At 39.4% G+C, this 24,714-nt stretch overlaps 1 protein-coding gene across 10 annotated transcripts in view; it reads right to left on the bottom strand.

Annotated features, from left to right (window-relative positions):
• The window catches only part of LOC134372355 (nuclear body protein SP140-like protein), a 116,798-nt gene that overhangs the window by 24,760 nt on the left and 67,324 nt on the right, over positions 1–24,714 (bottom strand). For 7 of the 10 annotated variants that reach the window (XM_063089869.1, XM_063089851.1, XM_063089878.1 and 4 more), the window contains 6 exons: positions 24,486–24,572; positions 23,282–23,335; positions 19,474–19,539; positions 14,216–14,302; positions 13,880–13,996; positions 7,393–7,446 (listed from right to left, as the gene is read on the bottom strand). In XM_063089869.1, the coding sequence (XP_062945939.1) occupies positions 7,393–7,446; positions 13,880–13,996; positions 14,216–14,302; positions 19,474–19,539; positions 23,282–23,335; positions 24,486–24,572 (465 nt within the window). The remainder of the gene's footprint in view (positions 1–7,392; positions 7,447–13,879; positions 13,997–14,215; positions 14,303–19,473; positions 19,540–23,281; positions 23,336–24,485; positions 24,573–24,714) is intronic. The other 3 variants (XM_063089887.1, XM_063089892.1, XM_063089919.1) reach the window with 3 other exon arrangements.

Below are 24,714 nucleotides of genomic sequence, written 5' to 3'. Positions count from 1 at the left end.
GGTTGAAAAATGGGCAAGGGACCTGAATAGACATTTTTCCAAAGAAGACATACAAATGGCCGATGGGTGTATGACAAAGTGCTCAACATCATTAATCACCAGGGAAATGTAAATCAAAACCATAATCAGATATCACCTCATACATGATAGGATGGCTATTATAAAAAAGATGAGGTAACAAGTGCTGGTAAGGATATAGAGAAAAGGAACACTTGTACAGTATTGTTGGGAGTGTAAATAGGTACAGTCATTTTTGAGAATAATGTGGAGGTTCCTCAAATAATTAAAACTAGAACTACTGTACTCATGATTCAGCAATTCCACTTCTGGGTTTTCATCCAATGAAATAAAAACAGTATCTTAAAGAGATATCTGAACCCCGTGTTCACTTTAGCATTATTCACAGTAGCTAAGATAGGAAAACAACCTAAGTGTTCATTGACAGAGGAATGGATAAACAAAATGTGTTAAACATATATATAAGGGTACTTCAAAAGTTCATGGAAAATAGAATTAAAAGATAATACGGACATTTCCAAGAATTTTTTGAGCATGCTCATATATGTATATCTATATGTATGTACGTATACACACACACACACACACACACACATATATTCACATACACAATGCAATAGTATTCAGCCATAAAAAAGAAGGAAATCCTGCTATTAGTGACAACATGGGTGAACCTTGAGGACAGTACACTAAGTGAAATAAGCCAGACACAGAAAGACAAATACTGTATGATCTCACGTATATGTGGCATCTGAAAAAGTCAAACTCTAGAGGCAGAGAGTAGAATGGTGTTTGTTGGGCACTGGGGAGCTGAAATAGAGAGATGTTGGCCAAAGGGGACAAACTTTCAGTTATCAAATGAATAAGTTTTGGGGCTCTAGCATACAGAATGGTTAACTAAAGTTAATAATTCTGCACTGTTTACTTGAAATTTGATAGAAGAGCAGATTTTAAGTATCCTCACCACACATGCATGTGCGCGCACACACACACACACACACACACACACACACACACAAGCAGTAACCGTGGGTGGTGATAGATGTTAAAATTAGTTTCATTGTGGTAATTACTACATAATGTATATGTATATCAAATCATCAAATTGTATATCTTAAATATATACAATTTTTATTTGTCAATTAAATTTCTTTAAAAAATTTCAAGGAAAACTCTAAAACTTTGTTGAAGAACATAAAAGGTAACAAATAAGTGGGTAGTTTATCCTCCTTGTAAAAACTTCAATTCTCTTTGAAGGAATCTGCTAATTCAATGTATTTTCAATACAGTTCCAGTAGAATTGGGTAGGTTTTAGGGGAATATCATGAGTTGATTCTAAAATTTACCCACAGTTAATGAACTCGGTTTATTCTACCTCTGAAATCTCTGTTGCTCCTCACTGTATCTTTCATTTTATTTTATTTTTTGAAAGAGAAAATAAAATGACTGGGAATAGCAAAATTTACTTTAAAGCTTTGGAATTAAATCAGTGTGGTACTGCATTAGAAAGAAATAGACCAGTGTTTCAGAGTAGAGTCCAGAGACACATCTGTGTGTATCAGGGTAGGCACATAAAATAGCGTTTCAAATCATGAAGGAAAAAGTGTTGGGGTATTTCCTGTAAATACTGTGTATGTCATACACAAAGAGGGAACCACATATGTGTTAGACATTTAAATATTTTTAAAATGTTAAGCATTTCTAACATCATAGAAGCAAATAGTTTTTAAACCTTAAGGTGGAATATATTGTGATAAATTTTATGTAAAACCGACACCGTAAAGGAAAAGGATGACAGATTTAACTGCATAAAATTTCCAAACTTCCCTAGGATAAAAGATATTACAACAAACTTGGAAAAATGACCTTAAATGAAACAAAATACAACAACATATAGAGGCAACAGTTAGTATATATAATATATAGTGCTATGGTCGCTTAGCATGGTAAAACTAATTTAAAAAAACAGTCAGCACAACAGAAAACACTCGCAAGGCATATGTTCCAGGCACTTGTATAAGAAGAAAAACAAGTGGCCAATAGTAAGTGAAAAACACTCAACCACACCAAAAATGAAAGCAATGCAAATTAAAGCAGGAGTGAAATAAAACTTATATTGTTAAGTTGGCAAAATATGAAATGTCTATAAGGTCTAGTGCTTATAAACACACCATAAGTCAAAAAGACCATAAGCTGAAAATGCATTTAATATCCTGATAAACTCATTGTAAAGTCAAAAAATCTTAAGTCAAATTATTACAAACCCAGATGCTTCTAGACTTATGGTGGGGTTATATTCCAATAAAACCAAAAAATCGTAAGTTGAATCATTGTAAGTCAGGAGCTGTCCATATCGATTTATAGTAAGAGAAATAGAACAGTATGAATAGATTTCTTTAGATATAAAATATAATACTAAATGTGTTAATACAAGCACACAAATAATCTGGAAAGATATACACCAAAGTTTACAAGGAACATATTCTTTAAAATCAGGGGAAAAAAACAGCAACATAGCAATGTGAGCAATTTTTAAAAACACAGAATTGTTATTTTATTTTATTTATTTATTTATTTATTTTTTATTTTATTTTATTATTATTTTAATTTTATTTTGTCGATATACATTGTAGCTGATTATTGCTCCCCATCACCAAAACCTCCCTCCCTTCTCCCTCCCCCCCCCACCAACAATGTCCTTTCTGTTTGCTTGTCGTATCAAGTTCAAATAATTGTGGTTGTTTATCTTCACCGCCCCCCTTTTTGTGTGTGTGTGTGTGTGTGTGTGTGAGTGTGTGTGTGTGTGTGTGTGAATTTATATATTAATTTTTAGCTCCCACCAATAAGTGAGAACATGTGGTATTTCTCTTTCTGTGCCTGACTTGTTTCACTTAATATAATTCTCTCAAGGTCCATCCATGTTGTTGCAAATGGCAGTATTTCATTCGTTTTTAGAGCTGAGTAGTATTCCATTGTGTAGATGTACCACATTTTCCGTATCCACTCATCTGATGATGGGCATTTGGGCTGGTTCCAACTCTTGGCTATTGTAAAGAGTGCTGCGATAAACATTGGGGAACAGGTATACCTTCAACTTGATGATTTCCATTCCTCTGGGTATATTCCCAACAGTGGGATAGCTGGGTCATATGGTAGATCTATCTGCAATTGTTTGAGGAACCTCCATACCATTTTCCATAGAGGCTGCACCATTTTGCAGTCCCACCAACAATGTATGAGAGTTCCTTTTTCTCCGCAGCCTCGCCAGCATTTATCGTTCATAGTCTTTTGGATTTTAGCCATCCTAACTGGGGTTAGATGGTATCTCAATGTGGTTTTGATTTGCATTTCCCGGATGCTGAGTGATGTTGAGCATTTTTTCATATGTCTGTTGGCCATTTGGATATCTTCCTTAGAGAAATGCCTACTTAGCTCTTTTGCCCATTTTTTAATTGGGTTGCTTGTTTTCTTCTTGTAAAGTTGTTTGAGTTCCTTATATATTCTGGATATTAATCCTTTGTCAGATGTATATTTTGCAAATATTTTCTCCCACTCTGTTGGTTGTCTTTTAACTCTGTTAATTGTTTCTTTTGCTGTGCAGAAGCTTTTTAGTTTGATATAATCCCATTTGTTTATTTTTCCTTTGGTTGCCCGTGCTTTTGGGGTTGTATTCATGAAGTCTGTGCCCAGTCCTATTTCCTGAAGTGTTTCTCCTATGTTTTCTTTAAGAAGTTTTATTGTTTCAGGGTGTATATTTAAATCCTTAATCCATTTTGAGTTGATTTTAGTATATGGTGAGAGGTATGGATCTAGTTTCATTCTCCTGCATATGGATATCCAGTTATCCCAGCACCATTTGCTGAAGAGGCAGTCCCTTCCCCAGTGAATAGGCTTGGTGCCTTTGTCAAAGATCAGATGGCAGTAAGTGTGTGGAAGTAGAAAATTTGAACAGACCAATAACAATAAAGGAGACTGAAGCTGTTATCAGAAGGCTCCCAACAAAGAAAAGCCCAGGACCAGATGGATTCACAGCAGAATTTTACCAAACATTCAAAGAGGAATTGACACCGATTCTTTACAAACTATTCCAAAAGATTGAAACGGACGCAAATCTCCCAAACTCATTCTATGAAGCAAACATCATCCTGATACCAAAACCAGGTAAAGATATAACCAAAAAAGAAAACTACAGGCCGATATACTTGATGAATATAGATGCAAAAATCCTCACTAAAATACTAGCAAACAGAATACAGCAACACATACAAAAAATTATTCATCACGATCAAGTGGGATTCATCCCAGGGATGCAAGGTTGGTTCAATATATGCAAATCAATAAATGTGATGCACCATATTAATAAACTCAAACACAAGGACCATATGATCATCTCTATAGATGCTGAAAAAGCATTTGATAAAGTTCAGCACTCATTCATGACAAAGACCCTCTATAAGTTAGGTATAGAGGGAAAGTATCTCAACATAATTAAAGCCATATATCACAAAGCCACTGCCAATATCATCCTGAATGGGGAAAAGCTGAAAGCTTTTCCTTTAAGAACAGGAACTAGACAAGGATGCCCACTCTCACCACTCCTATTCAACATAGTGTTGGAAGTACTAGCCAGAGCAATCAGAGAAGAGAACGAAATAAAGGGCATCCAGATTGGAAAAGATGAAGTCAAACTGTCCCTGTTTGCAGATGACATGATCCTATTGAACAGCCTAAAACCTCCACAAAAAAACTGTTGGAATTGATAAATGATTTCAGCACAGTAGCAGGATACAAAATCAACACACAAAAATCAGTAGCATTTCTTTTCTCCAATAGTGAACATGCAGAAGGAGAAATCAAGGAAGCTTACCCATTTACAATAGCCACCAAAAAAATAAAATACTTAGGAATTGAGTTAACCAAGGAGGTGAAAAATCTCTATAATGAGAACTACAAACCACTGCTGAGAGAAATTAGGGAGGATACAAGAAGATGGAAAGATATTCCATGCTCCTGGATTGGAAGAATCAACATAGTGAAAATGTCCATACTACCCAAAGTGATATACAAATTCAATGCAATCCCCATCAAAATTCCAAAGACATTTTTCATAGAAATGGAAAAAACTATTCAGACATTTATATGGAACAATAAAAGACCACACATAGCCAAAGCAATGCTGAGCAAAAAAAATAAAGCTGGAGGCATAACACTACCTGACTTTAAGCTATACTACAAAGCTATAATAACCAAAACAGTATGGTACTGGCATAAAAACAGACACACTGACCAATGGAATAGAATAGAGAATCCAGAAATCAACCCACACACTTATTGCAAGCAGAATTGTTATTTTAAAAGATCTAATGTAACCATATAAGGTATAATATTCTCTCTCTCTCTCTTTTTTTTTAATGTCTTACAAAAGGTCTTAATTCTCTATTGCTTCTGCAGTAAATTACCATATACTTAGTCGCCTAAAACAATATAAATTTATTATCTTACATTTCTGTAGGTGAGAAATCTGACATGGGATCTCACAGGCTAAAATCAAGGAGTCCACAGGGCTTTGTTCCTTTCTGGAGGCTTTAGCGGAAAATCTATTTCTTTGCCTCTTCCAGTTTCTGAAGGCTGCCCACAGTCTTTGGTTCGTGGACCCCTGCATTCGTCTTCAAAGCCAGCTACATTGGTCTGATCATTCTGTTGTCACATATCCCTCTCTCCACAGGAGGAAAGGTTCTCTGATTTTAAGGACCCATGTGATTTGATCGGGACCACCCAAATAATTCAGAATAATTTATCGACATTGAGATTCTTAACTTCATCACATCTTCAAAGTCCCTTCTGTCACATAGAGTAACAGATTGTAGGTTCTGCAGGACAAGGAAATCTGTGGTTTTCATGGTAGAGCATTCTCAAGAATCCTGTGAATCTCCCAGGTGTGTCTGTCTGGGGATTTACTCCATTAGACAAGAGGCTTCTCCACAGATCGTTTCTAGATAATCATGTATGTATTTTGACTTCTTCTGATACAGCTTAGGGGACCTATAAATCACATACCTAATCTTTGCAAATAACCTTCTGTGGGAATGAATACTCAGACCTTTCACGACTTCCCAGGCACTAGCTACAAGTTGTGTACCCACACTCTAGATTGTCCCCACAAAGCACACTTTCCTGACAGTGAATCTCCTAATGTCAGCATCTTTTGCAACCTGGATAGACTTCGAAATCATCAAGCCCTGATTCCTTTTTGTTTACTTAGCAGTTCTTCTTTCAATTCATCTTTTCCCTCTAACATTCTCCGACAATCAGCAAGAAGAAACCAAGATGCACCTTCATCACTGTGTTTCGAACTCTCTTTAGCCACATATTTAGAAAGTTCTGCCTTCCACATAACTGCAGAACAGAATTTTTCTTAACATTCTATAAATATATATATAGAAACTATGTAATATAGTGACTATGTAATAAGAATCTCCTTTCCTCTGGTTTCCAAAAACATGTTTCCTTTTTTTTTGTGAGCCCTCCCCAGTGACACCATTAATTTCCATATTTCTACCAACAGCCTGTTCATGATGATTTAGGTATTCTCTAAGACAATGTAGGTTTTCACCAGCATGTTATTCATTTCCTTCCGAGTTCTCACTATCCCAGTCTTTAGCATGTACATCTCTACAAGGCAATCTAGGCTTTTTCTATCAAGCTATTTAAAATTCTTCCCCTGCTGCCACCTGCCCAAATCCAAACCCACGTTCACATTATAAGGAATGTATTATAGCAACACTCCACTTTCGAGTACCAAATTCTGCATTACTCTTCACTGCTGCCATAACAAATAACCACAAATTTAGTGGCTTCAAACAAAACAAATGTGTTATTCAATGGTTAACGTCAGTTAGAAGTCTGACACAGGGCTCACTGGGCCATCCAGGTATCAGCAGGCCTTCATTCCTTCCTGGAGGCTATAGGAGAGTTTTCCAGCTTCTAGAGGTCACCCACATTCCTTGGTCCCTTTCTGCATCTTAAAGCCATTAATACTGCATCTTTCTGACCATCCTTCCCTAGTCACGTCTTCTTTTCTTCACACCCAGGAAAGGTTCTCTGCTTTTTATGGCTCATGAGATTAGATTGAGCCCACCCAGATAATTCAGAATCATTTCCCCATCTCGAGTTTAATTGTGTCTGTAAAGTCCCTTTCGCCATGTAAGATAACAGATTACAGGTTCCAAATATTATGACATAAACATCTGCGGGAGTCCGTCAGTCTGACTACCACAGTATTATAAATAAAAATAATAACAATAACATTAAAACTCTGGCATTAAAAAACTTATTTACAGCATCAAAAGCAAATACATTCTTATTTATTCTTACTTCTTTTCCTGGAGGGTTTTCCCAAAGTAGAGTTGTTTCCAGTAACCACAGTGTCTAGAAAATAACAGATGGTAGTGAGAAAACACAAATTAGTAAACAAAAGTTATAAATCTTAGGACAATCCATGCTGCAGGAAGCTCGAGTTTATGAAGATGTTTGGATTCTCATTCCTGTCATTCTTCTAAATGAACCAAAAACCTACTGAACTGAGAACTAAGAGTCCGGGATGGGCCTGGGTCTTATTTTCTTCTCAATGGGACTTTGAAAAAATACCGTTTACTACCTGTGTACTTCAGATCTTCAAGAGTAGAAATTTGTCCTATCCTGTTTATGTCTTAATATTTTTGTGAGGATTAAATAAAATTTCATGTGGAAATTTTCATAGGCAATCACTATATAAACCAGTGACCTGCTGAAGGATGTCCGTTAAAAAATGTGCTGAGTTAACCTAGTGCGCACAGAGTGGGGAGACGTCTGACTAGGGAGGCGGAGACTCGACAGAAACCACACACCCTGTGGGGCTGCCACTGCATGATCCAACAGCCCGGGCCAGAGCGCATGCAACAGGGAGAAGTCCTGCACGGGAAGTGGAAGCTCAGCAGAGACCACACACCCTGCGGTTCCGCCCTGAGATCCAGCAGCCCAGCAGAGTCCAAGCTGACCAGAGAGGTGGCCTCCTGGAGAGGCCCAAAACCCGAGGCAACCATACACAGAAGGCACTAGAGGCTACCTGAGCAGTCACCGAGGTAGCCCTACCAAATTGGCAACCACAGCAACACCTTAGTTAGTCAATAGTCTCAAACCATTGGACTGTGAAACCCCTTGACACAATGAATAAACATCAAAAAAAAGATACCAGAAATACAATAAATCAAGAAAGTACACCACCAAAAGTTAACAAATCTCAGACTCTAGATCCTATAGAACAAGAAGCCCTTGAAGTGACTGACAAGGAATTTCGAGTGATAATTCTAAGGAAACTGAATGAGATACAAGAAAACTCAGCTAGTCATCATGGTGAAACGAGGAAAAATATACAGGACCTGAAAGAGGAAATGTACAAGGAAATCAATGCCCTGAAAAAAAATGTAGCAGAACTTGCCAAACTGAAGAAGTTATTCAGTGAAATAAAAAACACAACGGAGAGTTTAACCAGCAGGCTTGTCGAAGTTGAAGAGAGAACCTCTGAACTTGAAGATGGGCGGTTTGAAATAACACAAGGAGATAAAAAGAAAGAAAAAAGAATTAAAGACATTGAAGAAAATCTGAGAGAGATATCAGACAACCTTAAACACTCAAATATCCAAATCATGGGTATTCCAGAAGGGGAGGAAAAAGGAGATTGCATTGAAAACATATTCAACAAAATAGTGGCAGAAAACTTCCCAGGTATAGGAAAAATCACAGATCTTCAGATCCAGGAAGCTCAACGATCTCCAAACATATTCAACCCGAAAAGGCCTTCTCCAAGACATGCTATAGTCAAATTGGCAAAGCTCAGAGACAAGGAGAGAATCTTAAAAGCTGCAAGAGAGAAGCGTCAAATCACCTATAAGGGAGCCCCAATCAGGCTAACATCACACTTTTCATCACAAACCCTGAAAGCTAGAAAGGATGATATATTCAAAATACTAAAAGACAAAGATTGCCAGCCAAGAATACTCTCCCCTGCAAGACTATCCTTCCGAAATGAAGGGCAAATAGTATATTTCTCAAACAAAAACTGCGGGAGTTCACTACCACACGACCACCCTTACAAGAAATCCTCAAGGGAGTACTGGGTTTGGTTCCTGAAAAATAACTACCACTGCCATGAAAACCCAAGAAAAATCAAAACCCACTAGTATAATAAAAATGGCATTCATGAAGAGAAAACAAACAAACAAAAACGCTATCTACAACCTAAGAAACCAACAAACACAGAAACCAAACAGTAAATCAGAAAGCAAGGAACAAAAGACACCTAAGACAACCAACCAATAAAATGCTAGGAATAAATCAACACCTTTCAATAACAACTCTTAATGTAAAAGGCTTAAATTCCCCAATCAAAAGACACAGACTGGCTGACTAGATTAAAAAGGAGGACCCAACTATATGCTGCCTACAAGAGACCCACCTCATCCATAAAGATTCACATAGACTAAGAGTGAAAGGATGGAAAAAGATTTACCATGCAAACAGAAAAGAAAAACGAGCTGGAGTAGCTATTCTTATATCTGACAAAATAGACTTTAAACTAAAAACCATAAAAAGAGACAATGAGGGACACTACATAATGATAAAAGGACTGATGCATCAACAAGACATAACAATCATAAATATGTATGCACCCAATGTTGGAGCAGCCAGATTTATAAAACAAACTCTATTAGACCTAAAGAAGGAAATAGACACTAATACCATAATCGCAGGGGACCTGAACACCCCACTGTCAATATTAGACAGATCATCTAGGCAAAGAATCAGTAGAGAAACACAAGATCTAAACAATACTCTAGACCAATTGGAATTGGCAGATATCTACAGAACATTCCATCCAACAACCTCAGAATATTCATTCTTCTCATCAGCACATGGATCATTCTCCAGGATAGATCACATATTAGGTCACAAATCAAGTCTCAACAAATTCAAAAAAATTGGAATTATCCCATGTATTTTCTCAGACCACAATGGATTAAAGCTAGAAATTAATAATAAATGAAACTCTGGACACTATACAAACACATGGAAATTAAACAGCATTCTACTTAATGACATATGGGTCCAAGAAGAAATCATGCAGGAAATCAAAAAATTTATTGAAACTAATGAAAATAATGATACATCACACCAAAACCTGTGGGATACTGCAAAAGCCGTATTAAAGGGGAAATTTATTGCATTAAATGCTCACCTCAGAAGAATGGAAAGATGGTAAGTGAACAACCTAACACTTCACCTTAAAGAACTAGAAAAACAAGAACAATCCAAACCTAAAGTTAGCAGACGGAAAGAAATCATAAGATTAGAGCAGAAGTGAATGAAATTGAAACCCAAAAACAATACGAAAGATCAATGAATCAAAAAGTTGGTTTTTTGAAAAAAATAAAATTGACAAAGCAGTAGCATGGCTAACAAAAAAAGAAGAGAGAAGATTCAAATAACAAAAATTGGAAATGAAAAAGGCGATATTACAGCTGACTCATCTGTAATACAAGGAATCATTCGAGACTACTATGAACAACTGTATGCCAACAAGTTCGAAAATCTGGAGGAAATGGATAAATTTCTGGACACGCACAAGCTCCCAAAACTGAAACATGAAGATGTAGATCATTTGAACAGACCAATAACAATAAAGGAGATTGAAGCTGTTATCAGAAGGCTCCCAACGAAGAAAAGCCCAGGACCAGATGGATTCACAGCAGCATTTTACCAAACATTCAAAGAGGAATTGACACCGATTCTTTACAAACTATTCCAAAAGATTGAAACGGACGCAAATCTCCCAAACTCATTCTATGAAGCAAACATCATCCTGATACCAAAACCAGGTAAAGATATAACCAAAAAAGAAAACTACAGGCCGATATCCTTGATGAATATAGATGCAAAATTCCTCAGTAAAATACTAGCAAACAGAATACAGCAACACATACCTAAAATTATTCACCACGATCAAGTGGGATTCATCCCAGGGATGCAAGGTTGGTTCAATATATACAAATCAATAAATGTGATGCACCATATTAATAAACTCAAACACAAGGACCATATGATCATCTCTATAGATGCTGAAAAAGCATTTGATAAAATTCAGCACTCATTCATGACAAAGACCCTCTATACATTAGGTATAGAGGGAAAGTATCTCAACATAATTAAAGCCATATATGACAAACCCACTGCCAATATCATCCTGAATGGGGAAAAGCTGAAAGCTTTTCCTTTAAGAACAGGAACTAGACAAGGATGCACACACTCACCACTCCTATTCAACATAGTGTTGGAAGTACTAGCCAGAGCAATCAGAGAAGAGAACGAAATAAAGGGCATTCAGATTGGAAAAGATAATGTCAAACTGTCCCTGTTTGCAGATGACATGATCCTATATATCGAACAGCCTAAAACCTCTACAAAAAAACTCTTGGAATTAATAAATGATTTCAGCACAGTAGCAGGATACAAAATCAACACACAAAAATCAGTAGCATTTCTTTTCTCCAATAGTGAAAATGCAGAACAAGAAATCAAGAAAGCCTGCCCATTTACAATAGCCACCAAAAAAATAAAATACTTAGGAATTGAGTTCACCAAGGAGGTGAAAAATCTCTATAATGAGAACTACAAACCACTGCTGAGAGAAATTAGAGAGGATACAAGAAGATGGAAAGATATCCCATGCTCTTGGATTGGAAGAATCAACATAGTGAAAATGTCCATACTACCCAAAGTGATATACAAATTCAATGCAATCCCCATCAAAATTCCAAAGACATTTTTCTCAGAAATAGAACGAACTATCCAGACATTTATATGGAATAATAAAAGACCACGCGTAGCCAAAGCAATGCTGAGCAAAAAAAATAAAGCTGGAGGCATAACACTACCTGACTCTAAGCTATACGACAAAGGTATAATAACCAAAACAGTATGGTACTGGCATAAAAACAGACACACTGATCAATGGAATAGAATAGAGAATCCAGAAATCAACCCACACACTTACTGCCATCTGATCTTTGAGAAAGGCACCAAGTCTATACACTGGGGAAGGGACTGCCTCTTCAGCAAATGGTGCTGGGATAACTGGATATCCATATGCAGGAGAATGAAACTCTCACCATACCTCTCACCATATACTAAAATCAACTCAAAATGAATTAAGGATTTAAATATACACCCTGAAACAATAAAACTTCTTAAAGAAAACATAGGAGAAACACTTCAGGAAATAGGACTGGACACAGACTTCATGAATATGACCCCAAAAGCATGGGCAAGCAAAGGAAAAATAAATGGGATTATATCAAACTAAAAAGCTTCTGCACTGCAAAAGAAACAATTAACAGAGTTAAAAGACAACCAGCAGAGTGGGAGAAAATATTTGCAAAACATACATCTGACAAAGGTTTAATATCCAGAATATATAAGGAACTCAAACACCTTTACAAGAAAAATCAAGCAACCCAATTAAAAAATGGGCAAAAGAGCTAAGTAGGCATTTCTCTAAAGAAGATATACAAATGGCCAACAGACATATGAAAAAATGCTCAACATCACTCAGCATCCGGGAAATGCAAATCAAAACCACACTGAGATACCATCTAACCCCAGTTAGGATGGCTAAAATCCAAAAGACTCTGAGCGATAAATGCTGGCGAGGTTGTGGAGAAAAAGGAACTCTCATACATTGTTGGTGGGACTGCAAAATGGTGCAGCCCCTATGGAAAATGGTATGGAGGTTCCTCAAACAATTGCAGATAGATCTACCATATGACCCACTATCCCACTGTTGGGAATATACCCAGAGGAATGGAAATCATCAAGTCGAAGGTACACCTGTTCCCCAATGTTCATTGCAGCACTCTTTACAATAGCCAAAAGTTGGAACCAGCCCAAATGTCCATCATCGGATGAGTGGATACGGAAAATGTGGTACATCTACACAATGGAATACTACTCAGCTATAAAAACGAATGAAATACTGCCATTTGCAACAACATGGATGGACCTTGAGAGAATTATATTAAGTGAAACGAGTCAGGCACAGAAAGAGAAATACCACATTCTCACTTATTGGTGGGAGCTAAAAATTAATATATAAATTCACACACACACACACACACAAAAAAAAAAAAACGGGGGGGGAGAAGATATAACAACTACAATTACTTGCAGATGATACGACAAGCAAACAGAAAGGACATTGTTGGGGGGGAGGGAGGAGAGGGAGGAGGGAGGGTGGTTTTGGGTAAGGGGTGACAAAAATCAACCGCAATGTATATCAACAAAATAAAATTTAAAAAAAATATAAATAAAAAATATAACATTTCCATCTAAAAAAAAATGTGCTGGGTTAAGAATAGTTGATCTGAAGTCTTTCCCCTGGACAATTAAGTAGCAGGACCACTTGACTTTTGAGTGAGGCCTTTCTAAGGTTATGACAAAGTGACACTATCATCTACCAGCAGAAGTTCACTTGGCTTTCTTGGGTCCCATGGAAGATCAGGTGTGACTTAATACACTAATGTAGTAAATTAGAAAAGAGTCATTTCAAGGAGTACATTTGTACTACGTCGTCCATATAGAATTAACAGAGCCCATCCTGGTAAACATGACTTCATACTGAATTCTTGCCCCCCTGCAGTTCCAAAGGGCTCACACCAAGTAGATGGAGAGGATAAGATTCCGGGATGGACCAGACCACCTGCCACTGCTCTCCCTGGAATCTGTGGTACCCACCAAGCCACCCCCACCTGACACCCCTGGGCGGACTTACCTATCATGTCACGTGCTTGGCTACTTTCCATCTGTGCTTCAGGGTTTTCTGGCCCATCTTTTGAGAAACACATGACACAAGGGCACTTCTCATTTCCTTGTGTTGGTGGCTCTGCTCCTGGGCCAGAAATGTGATTTGTGAAGATTTTCATTTGCCCCAGAGATCCTCTTTCCCCCATCCTTGCATGTCCCCCTTCTCTACTTCTTCCTCTGAAATCTCCTTTCATCGCCGCTTCCTACATCCAACTCTTCCTTTCAGTCTCCCTTTTTCCCTGTCCTGTGTCTTCTCTTCATCAGAACTCTGTTTCCATTTTTATAACGTTTAAGTCATAATTACCTCGTCCATCACACTGTAGTTGGCTAGAAGTAGGCTCTTCTGCTTCCCCTTCTTTATTCGTTTGGTGGTCTTCTAGCCCACTGGAAACTATTGAGAAACAAGAAAATGACTGTCTATCGATCCCTAGACGGTGACCAGAGGGGACTCCCTGGCGCCGTCTTGGTGCACACTGGTATTCTGAGCTAGCGCGAACTGCTCTCTGGGAAAGTGATGTACCTGCCCCAAGATTCACACCTGGGATCCAGCAGAGCCATGCTCTTCCCATGTTTTGCACCTCACCCTCCATTTCTCTACTTTAATCTTCCTACTTGTTGCCCTCAGAATAAAAATCGTTCTTATCTTTCTAGGAAAAAATTAATTGTTCTTTGAAAAATAGTAAAAAGTAACTATTTTTTCAGTCTTACATTTTTTTAGTATACTTACACTTATTTAATTTTTGGGAGATAAATCTTTGTATTTTGTTTATTTTTGAAATATAATTGATTATTCATGTTTGTGGGATTTGGAGTTAAATATCAATACCTGTGTACAATATGTGATGATCAAATCAAGTTAATTAGCATATTCATCGTTACAAAACATAAGACTTCTTTGTAAAAGTAGCTATTCAAACTCATCCCAATTGGCCAGTGACTACTTATATCGCTAACCGCATATCTAGCCAGCCAATCAGTGGCAGCCCTGCACATCTGAAAACCAGCCAGTCAGTAACAGCCACCCTCCAGAAAGCCTGCCTCGATGGCTCAATGCTAACCTACCCATGAACGCTCCTGCTCCTGAAAGTCTGCAGTCCCTGAATTACCTGCTTCCCAAAACTCTGTATAAATCAGCTGTTTCCTCTCTTATAGAGGCATTGTCCTGTAAGCACAGTGCCTCCTCCCCCCAGGTGCCCGGCTTAGCAAACCAGAAATCTGCTTCTAGCTTCAGATATTGGGCGGTGGCCTCTCCCTTCACAAACTGGAGTTCCCACCAAGATCATCTTGAAGACTTTGCTTGGGAGTGTCCTGTGGACACTTGGACCAGCAAACGGGAATCCCAGGCTTCCTTTGCCAGCCCGGATTCTCGTCCCGATCTACTGCCAAGTGAATCTGTCCCAAAAGCAACTTGAGCTCTGACGTGTTTTATTGAGCTCGGGTTTCTGAATTTATTGCATTCTTTAGAGATAGGGATGCAATTAGATATAAAGTAATTTGATATTCTGTCTTGGAAGTAGCAGCTTTAGCAAATACTCTCTCCATTAATGTGCTCATTCTTCTACAACCTCATTCATGCTCACTTTTCTTTTATCTACTTTTAAAAAGTCTCCCGTGTGTTTGTTCCTGATTTTCCTGTGCTTTCTGCACGATAGAAGATAGAGATTCAGAGCAAACAGATGAAGGCACAGGTCTGATAAGTCCAAGCCAGTCCCCAAACAAATGGATGTGAGCCCACTAAGAAGCGGCCAGAACATGCTATGTGGCCAGATTGTGCCGAGATGTTTGGTCACACTTCATCTTCGGTTTCTCACCAAATCTCTAAGAGGGCACTTGTTGTCTTGTCAATTTGTAAAAGAAAATCGTTTTGTTTCATACGTAATCTGGAGTCAACTATTACCATATACTTGATCGTGTGTCCCCTTTTTAGCCTCTGCTTGGCTGGGAAACCCAGTGCTCTATTCTCGGGCATCACACCATTCAAACTTGTGACTGAGTCGGTGGCCTCTTTGCTGTTTCTCATGGGACTGTCCTTGTCAAAGCCACAATCTCCCGTGACAGAACCTACACTTCCTCTCAGTGTAATTCTAACTCTTGCGGTTCTATTAGTAAATGGCAGAACTTCACTGAAGATGATTTGGGGTTGCAATGGGAACTTTTGCCATGCCAAAAATAAGTAACATATTTGATAAAGGAGAGAAAATAAAATCACCATATGTTACCATATCCCAAATAATAACTGTTGCTTTCAGACCATTTTCTCAGGAACAGTCCTTTCTTTTCTTTAACAAAACCTCTATAAATGTAATGGGGTGGGATCAATTCTGCAAATAAAACTACCAGATTAAATATACAGAAGAACGACTAATTTTGGGCATCCTGGAGAATTCTCCTACACACAATCTATTAATAGTTGATTTTAACATTAGCATACCTACACTATGCGTGATTCCCGATCTGCAAGCAATAAACAAAATAGGCATCCCTCACTTCCCTGCAGCACCCAACTCACTTACTATCATCTCTTCAGTCTCAGCTAAAGACAAATTCGTTTCTTTAATACACTTCTGTTTGGCTTTGCTTGGTGCCTCATTTTATAGAGGCAGCCAGTATCATCTGCTTGGGAAATTCAATTACATCTGGACAGTGATTTTCTAGGGATTTCTTTCAGGTAGGCAGAATTCTAGGACTGCCCACAATGATTTCCATCCCTAATCCCAGGGACTGTGAACATGAGCCATTGGCTCCATGATTACGTTATGCTCCATGGCAGAGCTGACCATAAGAAAGGGAGATTATCAGGGTGGGTCTGGTCTAAGCACATGAGCCCTTCAAAGGCAGAGTTATCTCCAGGTGGCAGCAAAAGAGGAAGGCAGAGATTCAAAAGTGAGAAGGACTCCATGCTACGCTGGCTTGAAGATGTAGGGGCCACAGGTCAAGGAATGTGGGTGGCCTCTAGGAGCTGAGAGTGATCACTGGCCAACAACCAGCTAAGAAACTGTGACCTCAGTCCTACAACCACGAGGAACTGGATTTTGTCAACAACCTGGGCATGCTCGGTTGCAAGATTTTTCCCAGAGCCTTGAGGAAAGAGCTCAGACTGGCTGACTTGAGCCTTGTGAGACCCTAAGTAGAGAACCGAGTTGAGCCCATCCAGAATTCTGACCTGCAGAACTTTGAGATAACACCTGAGTGTTGTGTTGAGCCATTGTGTTTGTGGTAATTTGTCATGCAGCCATGAAAAAGGAAGACAACCTTCCTCTCCCAAGTCTTAAATAAGACCCAAGGGACACAAAGATCATAGGTGCCTCCCTTCTGATTCAATAAACAGGTCACCTTCCTTATACTGTATAGATCTAGATACCTCTTCATCTACTCATTGAGCAGGCCAAAAAAGGACACAAAACTTGTAAGGAAAAACTCCAATTTAAGAAACAAAAACCAAAAACCAGGCTATTTTGTCAGCCATGATCTATTGGCTCAAGAAAGGACATTATGTAAGAAAATGTAACAAAATATCTAACATTACCCACAACCAAATACTAAAAAACAAATGAGGAGTGCTATAATTAACTGGGTCTTGGAAACAATGGGGGGTCAATCTTTCTGAAACATCACGTCTCCCCACATTTGGCTACATCAAATATCTCGCAGCCAATTCTCATGGAACCCAGAAATGGAAAAGACATCATGATTTTAAAATTCTCCTTCAACAACTACCTACACTGTATCCCACATGCTGTTATAATCCCTTTATTCTGTGTGTACGTGAAAAATAGTCTATGCTCTAGGGGTATTAGTTGAAAACATGACACATGTCAAAGGCCCACAGCTAGTAGCCACAGCTTATCTTAGTGGCCTCAAAGTAATTGCAGGTGACTATATAACTCCAAGCTTCTTGAGGTTTTGTATTTGGATCATCTTTAAATACATTGGCATTGCATGCAGTACATTTTCTGCCATTCAAGTAACTAATTATTAAATATCACTACTTTCTCTTCCTTCTATCATCCTTCATGGGCATGACACTTTCAATCCAGCAGTTCTGTAACTCTTAATCAATGAAGGGGAATCCTGGAATTTTGTTTCCAGTGTTCTCTTCCAGAAAAGATATTTTGGATATGGATAATAGCAAATGGTTCTCCTGCAGCTTTGGATGAGGGATTTCCTGAAGGGAAGACTGAGAATTAAAAGTTCCTACACTCCTAGGAATACTCATTTTTCCTTGGCCATATGAACAAATGACAACCAGAATCATCCCAATTAACTAACGACAGCTTCACACCAGTACACACACCTCGGACAGTCGGCCACTCATTCACATCGCCACGCTTCGGAAAGTCAGCCGGTCACTAACAGCCACACTCCAGTGAACCTGCGTCCACTGCCAGATGGTCAGAGTCAACTAATCTCTAAACAGTCCCTCTCCTGAAGATCCACTAATCAATGATCTCCACTCTTCCCCAAACACTCAACGGTATGAGTGTCTGTTACAGAAACTGTGACCCACAAGGACAACTCTCCTTTTAGTAAAAAAACAAGGAATTGGATTTCAGCCTTTTGTTTCATATCACGTAGTGCCTCTTCTTTTACTAGTGCGTACTTTATATGGCTGCACTGGGAAGGCACCTGTGCTTCTCTTTGACTCTCTGGACTTTCTCTCCGTGACATCCTCTGGCTCCCTGGTTATCTGTCTTCCCCGTGAGTGGTGACTGCATCTCTATCCCACACTGCCTGTTTATCTTTTCTGGCTCTATTCATCTGGTATCCCTGTCTCATATTGTAGACGGCATCCTCATATTTGCTAACTCTATGGTTTTCCCTTTTCTCTTCCTAAGCGCTCTTTACTCATTAAACAAAAGTCTCCTTCCCCTTAACCCTGCTAGACATCCCTGGGGACCTACAGACCCCTTGGTGGGAAAGTCACTGCGTTCAGACCCTCCTGCCTTAGGATCCACCTGACATGGAGGTTAACCTGGCTCCTGCCACTGTCACCACAGGCTGAGGACAGTTCACCCACCTCATTCCCTTCCTGGACACCTAATTCTCTCTCCATGTCACCTTTCCTCTGGCTCTACACATTTCTTCTGTGTGGGCATGTGAAAGGGAGCCGTCTCCCTATACAGATAATCTCATATGCACATACAAGGATTTATAGATATGTACTTTCAGAAATATGTACATTTATACAGATATATTTTTTGCAAGTCCACACATGCACACACATACACATACAACTTGCTTTCTTCATTCAGTCTTCTTTGGAATATACTTTCAAATTAATACAAATTTCTCAAGCAAGGGAAGAAAGCCACATACTGAGGATGCCTCCATGTTAACTCTGGACGGCTTACCTATGGACTGTTACGTGTATGAGAAACCAACCATTTTGTTTAAGCCATTGTACTCTCCGGCCTCTTTGTTACAGCATCTCAGCCCATGTCCTAACTGATACAGTAGGTACCAAACTATTGCAGCCCTCAGGACACCACAGGCATCCAAGAGCATGATGGGCACTGCCTTAATAAACTCAAAAGCTGTGAATCCTTCCCTTTGCCTGCTTACCTTGTTGAGGTGTGTTTTTCTGACGTTTCCCTTTTATTCTATTCCAGGAATACCTTCTCTTTTTTCCTTTAAACCAGAGAGAATAAAATTAATCATTCAGAGCTATAAATACAATTTGCCAGCCCTTATTATGTCAGAGGTATTTAAGAATTTTTTCCCATACTTTGGTCCACAGGAATGGGGCAAAATTCTTGATGACCAGTGCAGCAGTGTGGAGGGTGACTATAGGGTTACATTTTAACTGTGCGTGTGCTGTGGCTTGGGAGATACAGGACATGACCTTCCTTTGAAAGTTTTGCAAAAATGGAAGATTAACTCCTGCTGGTGCCTTAGACTGAATGATAATTGTTATGCTTGTGTATCTATAAGTTCCCCTTTCATGTGTGTGCCATGTAAATGCAAATGTTCAATGAGAAGGCATGCTCCTCGAAGCTGACAATGTCATGGATAATGTACTGTTTTGGAAGCGGGGGGACATTCTCAACTTTGATATGGAGAGTTTTCATTAAATAATCTTTATACTCTTGCAGTGGTAGCACAAATCCTCTCACTTACATTTAACCTAACCCTGATGCACCTGAAGGACTTTAACGAACCACAGTGTGTTTTTGCTTTTTCTTGAATGACATGAACACACGTGAGTGTGTGAAGGCGATTGGCACTGGGGGAGTAGAGAGTGTACCTTATTAACATGGTGACCATAATAACAACTCGTAGAGCTTCACTTGCTGAAAGTGAAGGCCTAACCCGTGGAGGGAGGTCTGGTGACTCTCCCACCGAGACCCCCATTTTGGGGTGGATTCACTCAGACTCCACAAGACTGACCAGGAAGGAAGGCCTTACAAGGCTGCTCTTCAGATGTGGTATAGGCAGGAACGTGGGCACTTTGCCCCAGTGGTACCTCTGCTCTCTATTCCACTTTACAATTTGAAGCACACCTGTGGCTCGGTGGGGACCTCACTTCACTGAGATTCCCCTGGGGACTGGGTCTGGTTCACTGATGAGAGGCTGGTGCCCATGTCCACTGGACTGCTGTGGCTGTTCAGCCCCAGAGCCAGCTATGCAGAACCAGGAGTGGACGTGGTCACTGCTCTCAGCAGCAGAACTCAGATGACTTGGCTTTTGCCCAAATGGCCTAGACGTTTATTTCACTACGTGGAAAACTACAGACTGGTAGATTAATGACACCCTTCTCTGGGGCCATAAACTGGAAACAACTGTACTTGCTGATTGTCCTGACAGGGTGCTCTTGGAAGTCCCGAGTGGTGCATGGTCTCTGCTAATGGAGGCTGACCCTAGGTGTCTATGCAGAGGCTGCCACTGCATGTTAGACCTGTGACTCCGGCTGGAAATTGACCTATTATCTCACTGGCAGAGCCACAGCACTGGTGGCCTTGCCCTTGCCTACTTCTGGCACAGTGATGGGGCCTTTGAGCCACTCTTGGGGCCATCAGTGATGACCCTCCTTCAGGGTGCATTGTAAAGTCAAAAAATCTTAAGTCAAATTATTACAAACCCAGATACTTCTAGACTTATGGTGGGGTTATATTCCAATAAAACCAAAAAATTGTGAGTTGAGTCATTGTAAGTCAGGAGCTGTTCATATCAATTTATAGTAAGAGAAATAGAACAGTATGAATAGATTTATTTAGGTATACAACATAATACTCAATGTGTTAATACAAGCACACAAATAATCTGGAAAGATATACACCAAAGTTTACAAGGAACATATTCTTTAAAATCAGGAAAAAAAACAGCAACATAGCAATGTGAGCAATTTTAAAAAACAGAATTGTTATTTTAAAAGATCTAACGTAACCATATAAGGTAAAATATTCTTTCTTTTTTTTTTTGTCTTACAAAAGGTCTTAATTCTCTATTGCTTCTGCAGTAAATTACCATATACTTAGTCGCCTAAAACAATATAAATTTATTATCTTACATTTCTGTAGGTGAGAAATCTGACATGGGATCTCACAGGCTAAAATCAAGGAGTCCACAGGGCTTTGTTCCTTTCTGGAGGCTTTAGGGGAAAATCTATTTCTTTGCCTCTTCCAGTTTCTGAAGGCTGCCCACAGTCTTTGGTTCGTGGACCCCTGCATTCGTCTTCAAAGCCAGCTACATTGGTCTGATTATTCTGTTGTCACATATCCCTCTCTCCACAGGAGGAAAGGTTCTCTGATTTTAAGGACCCATGTGATTTGATCGGGACCACCCAAATTCAGAATAATTTATCGACATGGAGATTCTTAACTTCATCACATCTTCAAAGTCCCTTCTGCCACATAGAGTAACAGATTGCAGTTTCTACAGGACATGGACATCTGTGGTTTTCATGGTAGAGCATTCTCAAGAATCCTGTGAATCTCCCAGGTGTGTCTGTCTGGGGATTTACTCCATTAGACAAGAGGCTTCTCCACAGATCGTTTCTAGATAATCATGTATGTATTTTGACTTCTTCTGATACAGCTTAGGGGACCTATAAATCACATACCTAATCTTTGCAAATAACCTTCTGTGGGAATGAATACTCAGACCTTTCACGACTTCCCAGGCACTAGCTACAAGTTGTGTACCCACACTCTAGATTGTCCCCACAAAGCACACTTTCCTGACAGTGAATCTCCTAATGTCAGCATCTTTTGCAACCTGGATAGACTTCGAAATCATCCAGCCCTGATTCCTTTTTGTTTACTTAGCAGTTCTTCTCTCAATTCATCTTTTCCCTCTAACATTCTCCGACCATCAGCAAAAAGAAACCAAGATGCACCTTCATCACTGTGTTTGGAAATCTCTTTAGCCACATATTTAGAAAGTTCTGCCTTCCACATAACTGCAGAACAGAATTTTTCTTAACATTCTACAAATATATTTATAGAAACTATGTAATATAGCGACTATGTAATAAGAATCTCCTTTCCTCTAGTTTCCAACAACATGTTTCCTTTTTTTTTGTGAGCCCTCACCAGTGACACCATTAATTTCCATATTTCTACCAACAGCCTGTTCATGATGATTTAGGTGTTCTCTAAGACAATGTAGGTTTTCACCAGCATGTTATTCATTTCCTTCCGAGTCCTCACTATCCCAGTCTTTAGCATGTACATCTCTACAAGGCAATCTAGGCTTTTTCTATCAAGCTATTTAAAATTCTTCCCCTGCTGCCACCTGCCCAAATCCAAACCCACTTTCACATTATAAGGAATGTATTATAGCAACACTCCACTTTCGAGGACCAAATTCTGCATTACTCTTCACTGCTGCCATAACAAATAACCACAAATTCAGTGGCTTCAAACAAAACAAATGTGTTATTCAATGGTTAACGTCAGTTAGAAGTCTGACACAGGGCTCACTGGGCCATCCAGGTATCAGCAGGCCTTCATTCCTTCCTGGAGGCTATAGGAGAGTTTTCCAGCTTCTAGAGGTCACCCACATTCCTTGGTCCCTTTCTGCATCTTCAAAGCCAATAATACCGCATCTTTCTGACCATCCGTCCCTAGTCACGTCTTCTTTTCTTCACACCCAGGAAAGGTTCTCTGCTTTTTATGGCTCATGAGATTAGATTGAGCCCACCCAGATAATTCAGAATCATTTCCCCATCTCAAGTTCCCTAGTTTAACTGTATCCGTAAAGTCCTTTTGCCATGTAAGATAACAGATTACAGGTTCCAAATATTACGACATAAACATCTGCGGGAGGCCATCAGTATTGTAAATAAAAATAATAACAATAGCACTAAAACTGTGGAATTAAAAAACTTATTTACAGCATCAAAAGCAAATACATTCTTATTTATTCTTACTTCTTTTCCTGGAGGGTTTTCCCAAAGTAGAGTTGTTTCCAATATCCACAGTATCTAGAAAATAACAGATGGTAGTGAGAAAACACAAATTAGTAAACAAAAGTTATAAATCTTAGGACAATCCATGCTGCAGGAAGCTCGAGTTCATGAAGATGTTTGGATTCTCCTTCCTGTCTTTCTTCTAAAGGAACCAAAACCCTACTGAACTGAGAACTAAGAGTCCGGGATGGGCCTGGGTCTTATTTTCTTCTCAATGGGACTTTGAAAAAATACCCTTTACTACCTGTGTACTTCAGATCTTCAAGAGTAGAAACTTGTCCTATCCTGTTAATGTCTTAATATTTTTGTGAGGATTAAATAAGATTTCATGTGCAAATTTTCATAGGCAATCACTATGTAAACCAGTGACCTGCTGAAGGTTGTCCATTAAAAATACGTGCTGGGTTAAGAAGAGTTGATCTGAAGTCTTTCCCCTGGACAATTAAGTAGCAGGACCACTTGACTTTTGAGTGAGGCCTTTCTAAGGTTATGACAAAGTGACACTATCATCTACCAGCCGAAGTTCACTTGGCTTTCTTGGGTCCCATGGAAGATCAGGTGTGACTTAATACACTAATGTAGTAAATAAGAAAACAGTCATTTCAAGGAGTACATTTGTACTACGTCGTCCATATAAAATTAACAGAGCCCATCCTGGCAAACATGACTTCATACTGAATTCTTGCCCCCCTGCAGTTCCAAAGGGCTCACAACCAAGTAGATGGAGAGAATAAGATTCTGGGATGGACCAGACCACCTGCCACTGCTCTCCCTGGAATCTGTGGTACCCACCAAGCCACCCCACCTGACACCCCTGGGCGGCCTTTCCTATCATGTGACATGCTTGGCTACTTTCCAACTGTGCTTCAGGGTTTTCTGGCACATCTTTTGAGAAACACATGACACAAGGACACTTTTCATGTCCTTGTGTTGGTGGCTCTGCTCCTGGGCTAGAAATGTGATTTATGAAGACTTTTCATTTGCCCCAGAGATCCTCTTTCCCCCATCCTTGCATATCCCCCTTCTCTACTTCTTCCTCTGAAATCTCCTTTCATCGCCGCTTCCTACATCCAACTCTTCCTTTCAGTCTCCCTTTTTCCCTGTCCTGTGTCTTCTCTTCATCAGAACTCTGCTTCCATTTTTATAACGTTTAAGTCATAATTACCTCGTCCATCACACTGTAGTTGGCTAGAAGTAGGCTCTTCTGCTTCCCCTTCTTTATTCGTTTGGTGGTCTTCTAGCCCACTGGAAACTATTGAGAAACAAGAAAATGACTGTCCATGGATCCCTAGACGGTGACCAGAGGGGACTCCCTGGCGCCGTCTTGGTGCACACTGGTATTCTGAGCTAGTGCGAACTGCTCTCTGGGAAAACGATGTACCTGCCCCAAGATT

The sequence above is a fragment of the Cynocephalus volans genome, chromosome 1 (genome assembly GCF_027409185.1).
Source record: "Cynocephalus volans isolate mCynVol1 chromosome 1, mCynVol1.pri, whole genome shotgun sequence".
NCBI lineage: Eukaryota > Metazoa > Chordata > Mammalia > Dermoptera > Cynocephalidae > Cynocephalus > Cynocephalus volans.
The sequence above is the reverse complement of the archived record's forward strand: the minus strand, read 5'-3'. Positions and strand labels throughout refer to the sequence as shown.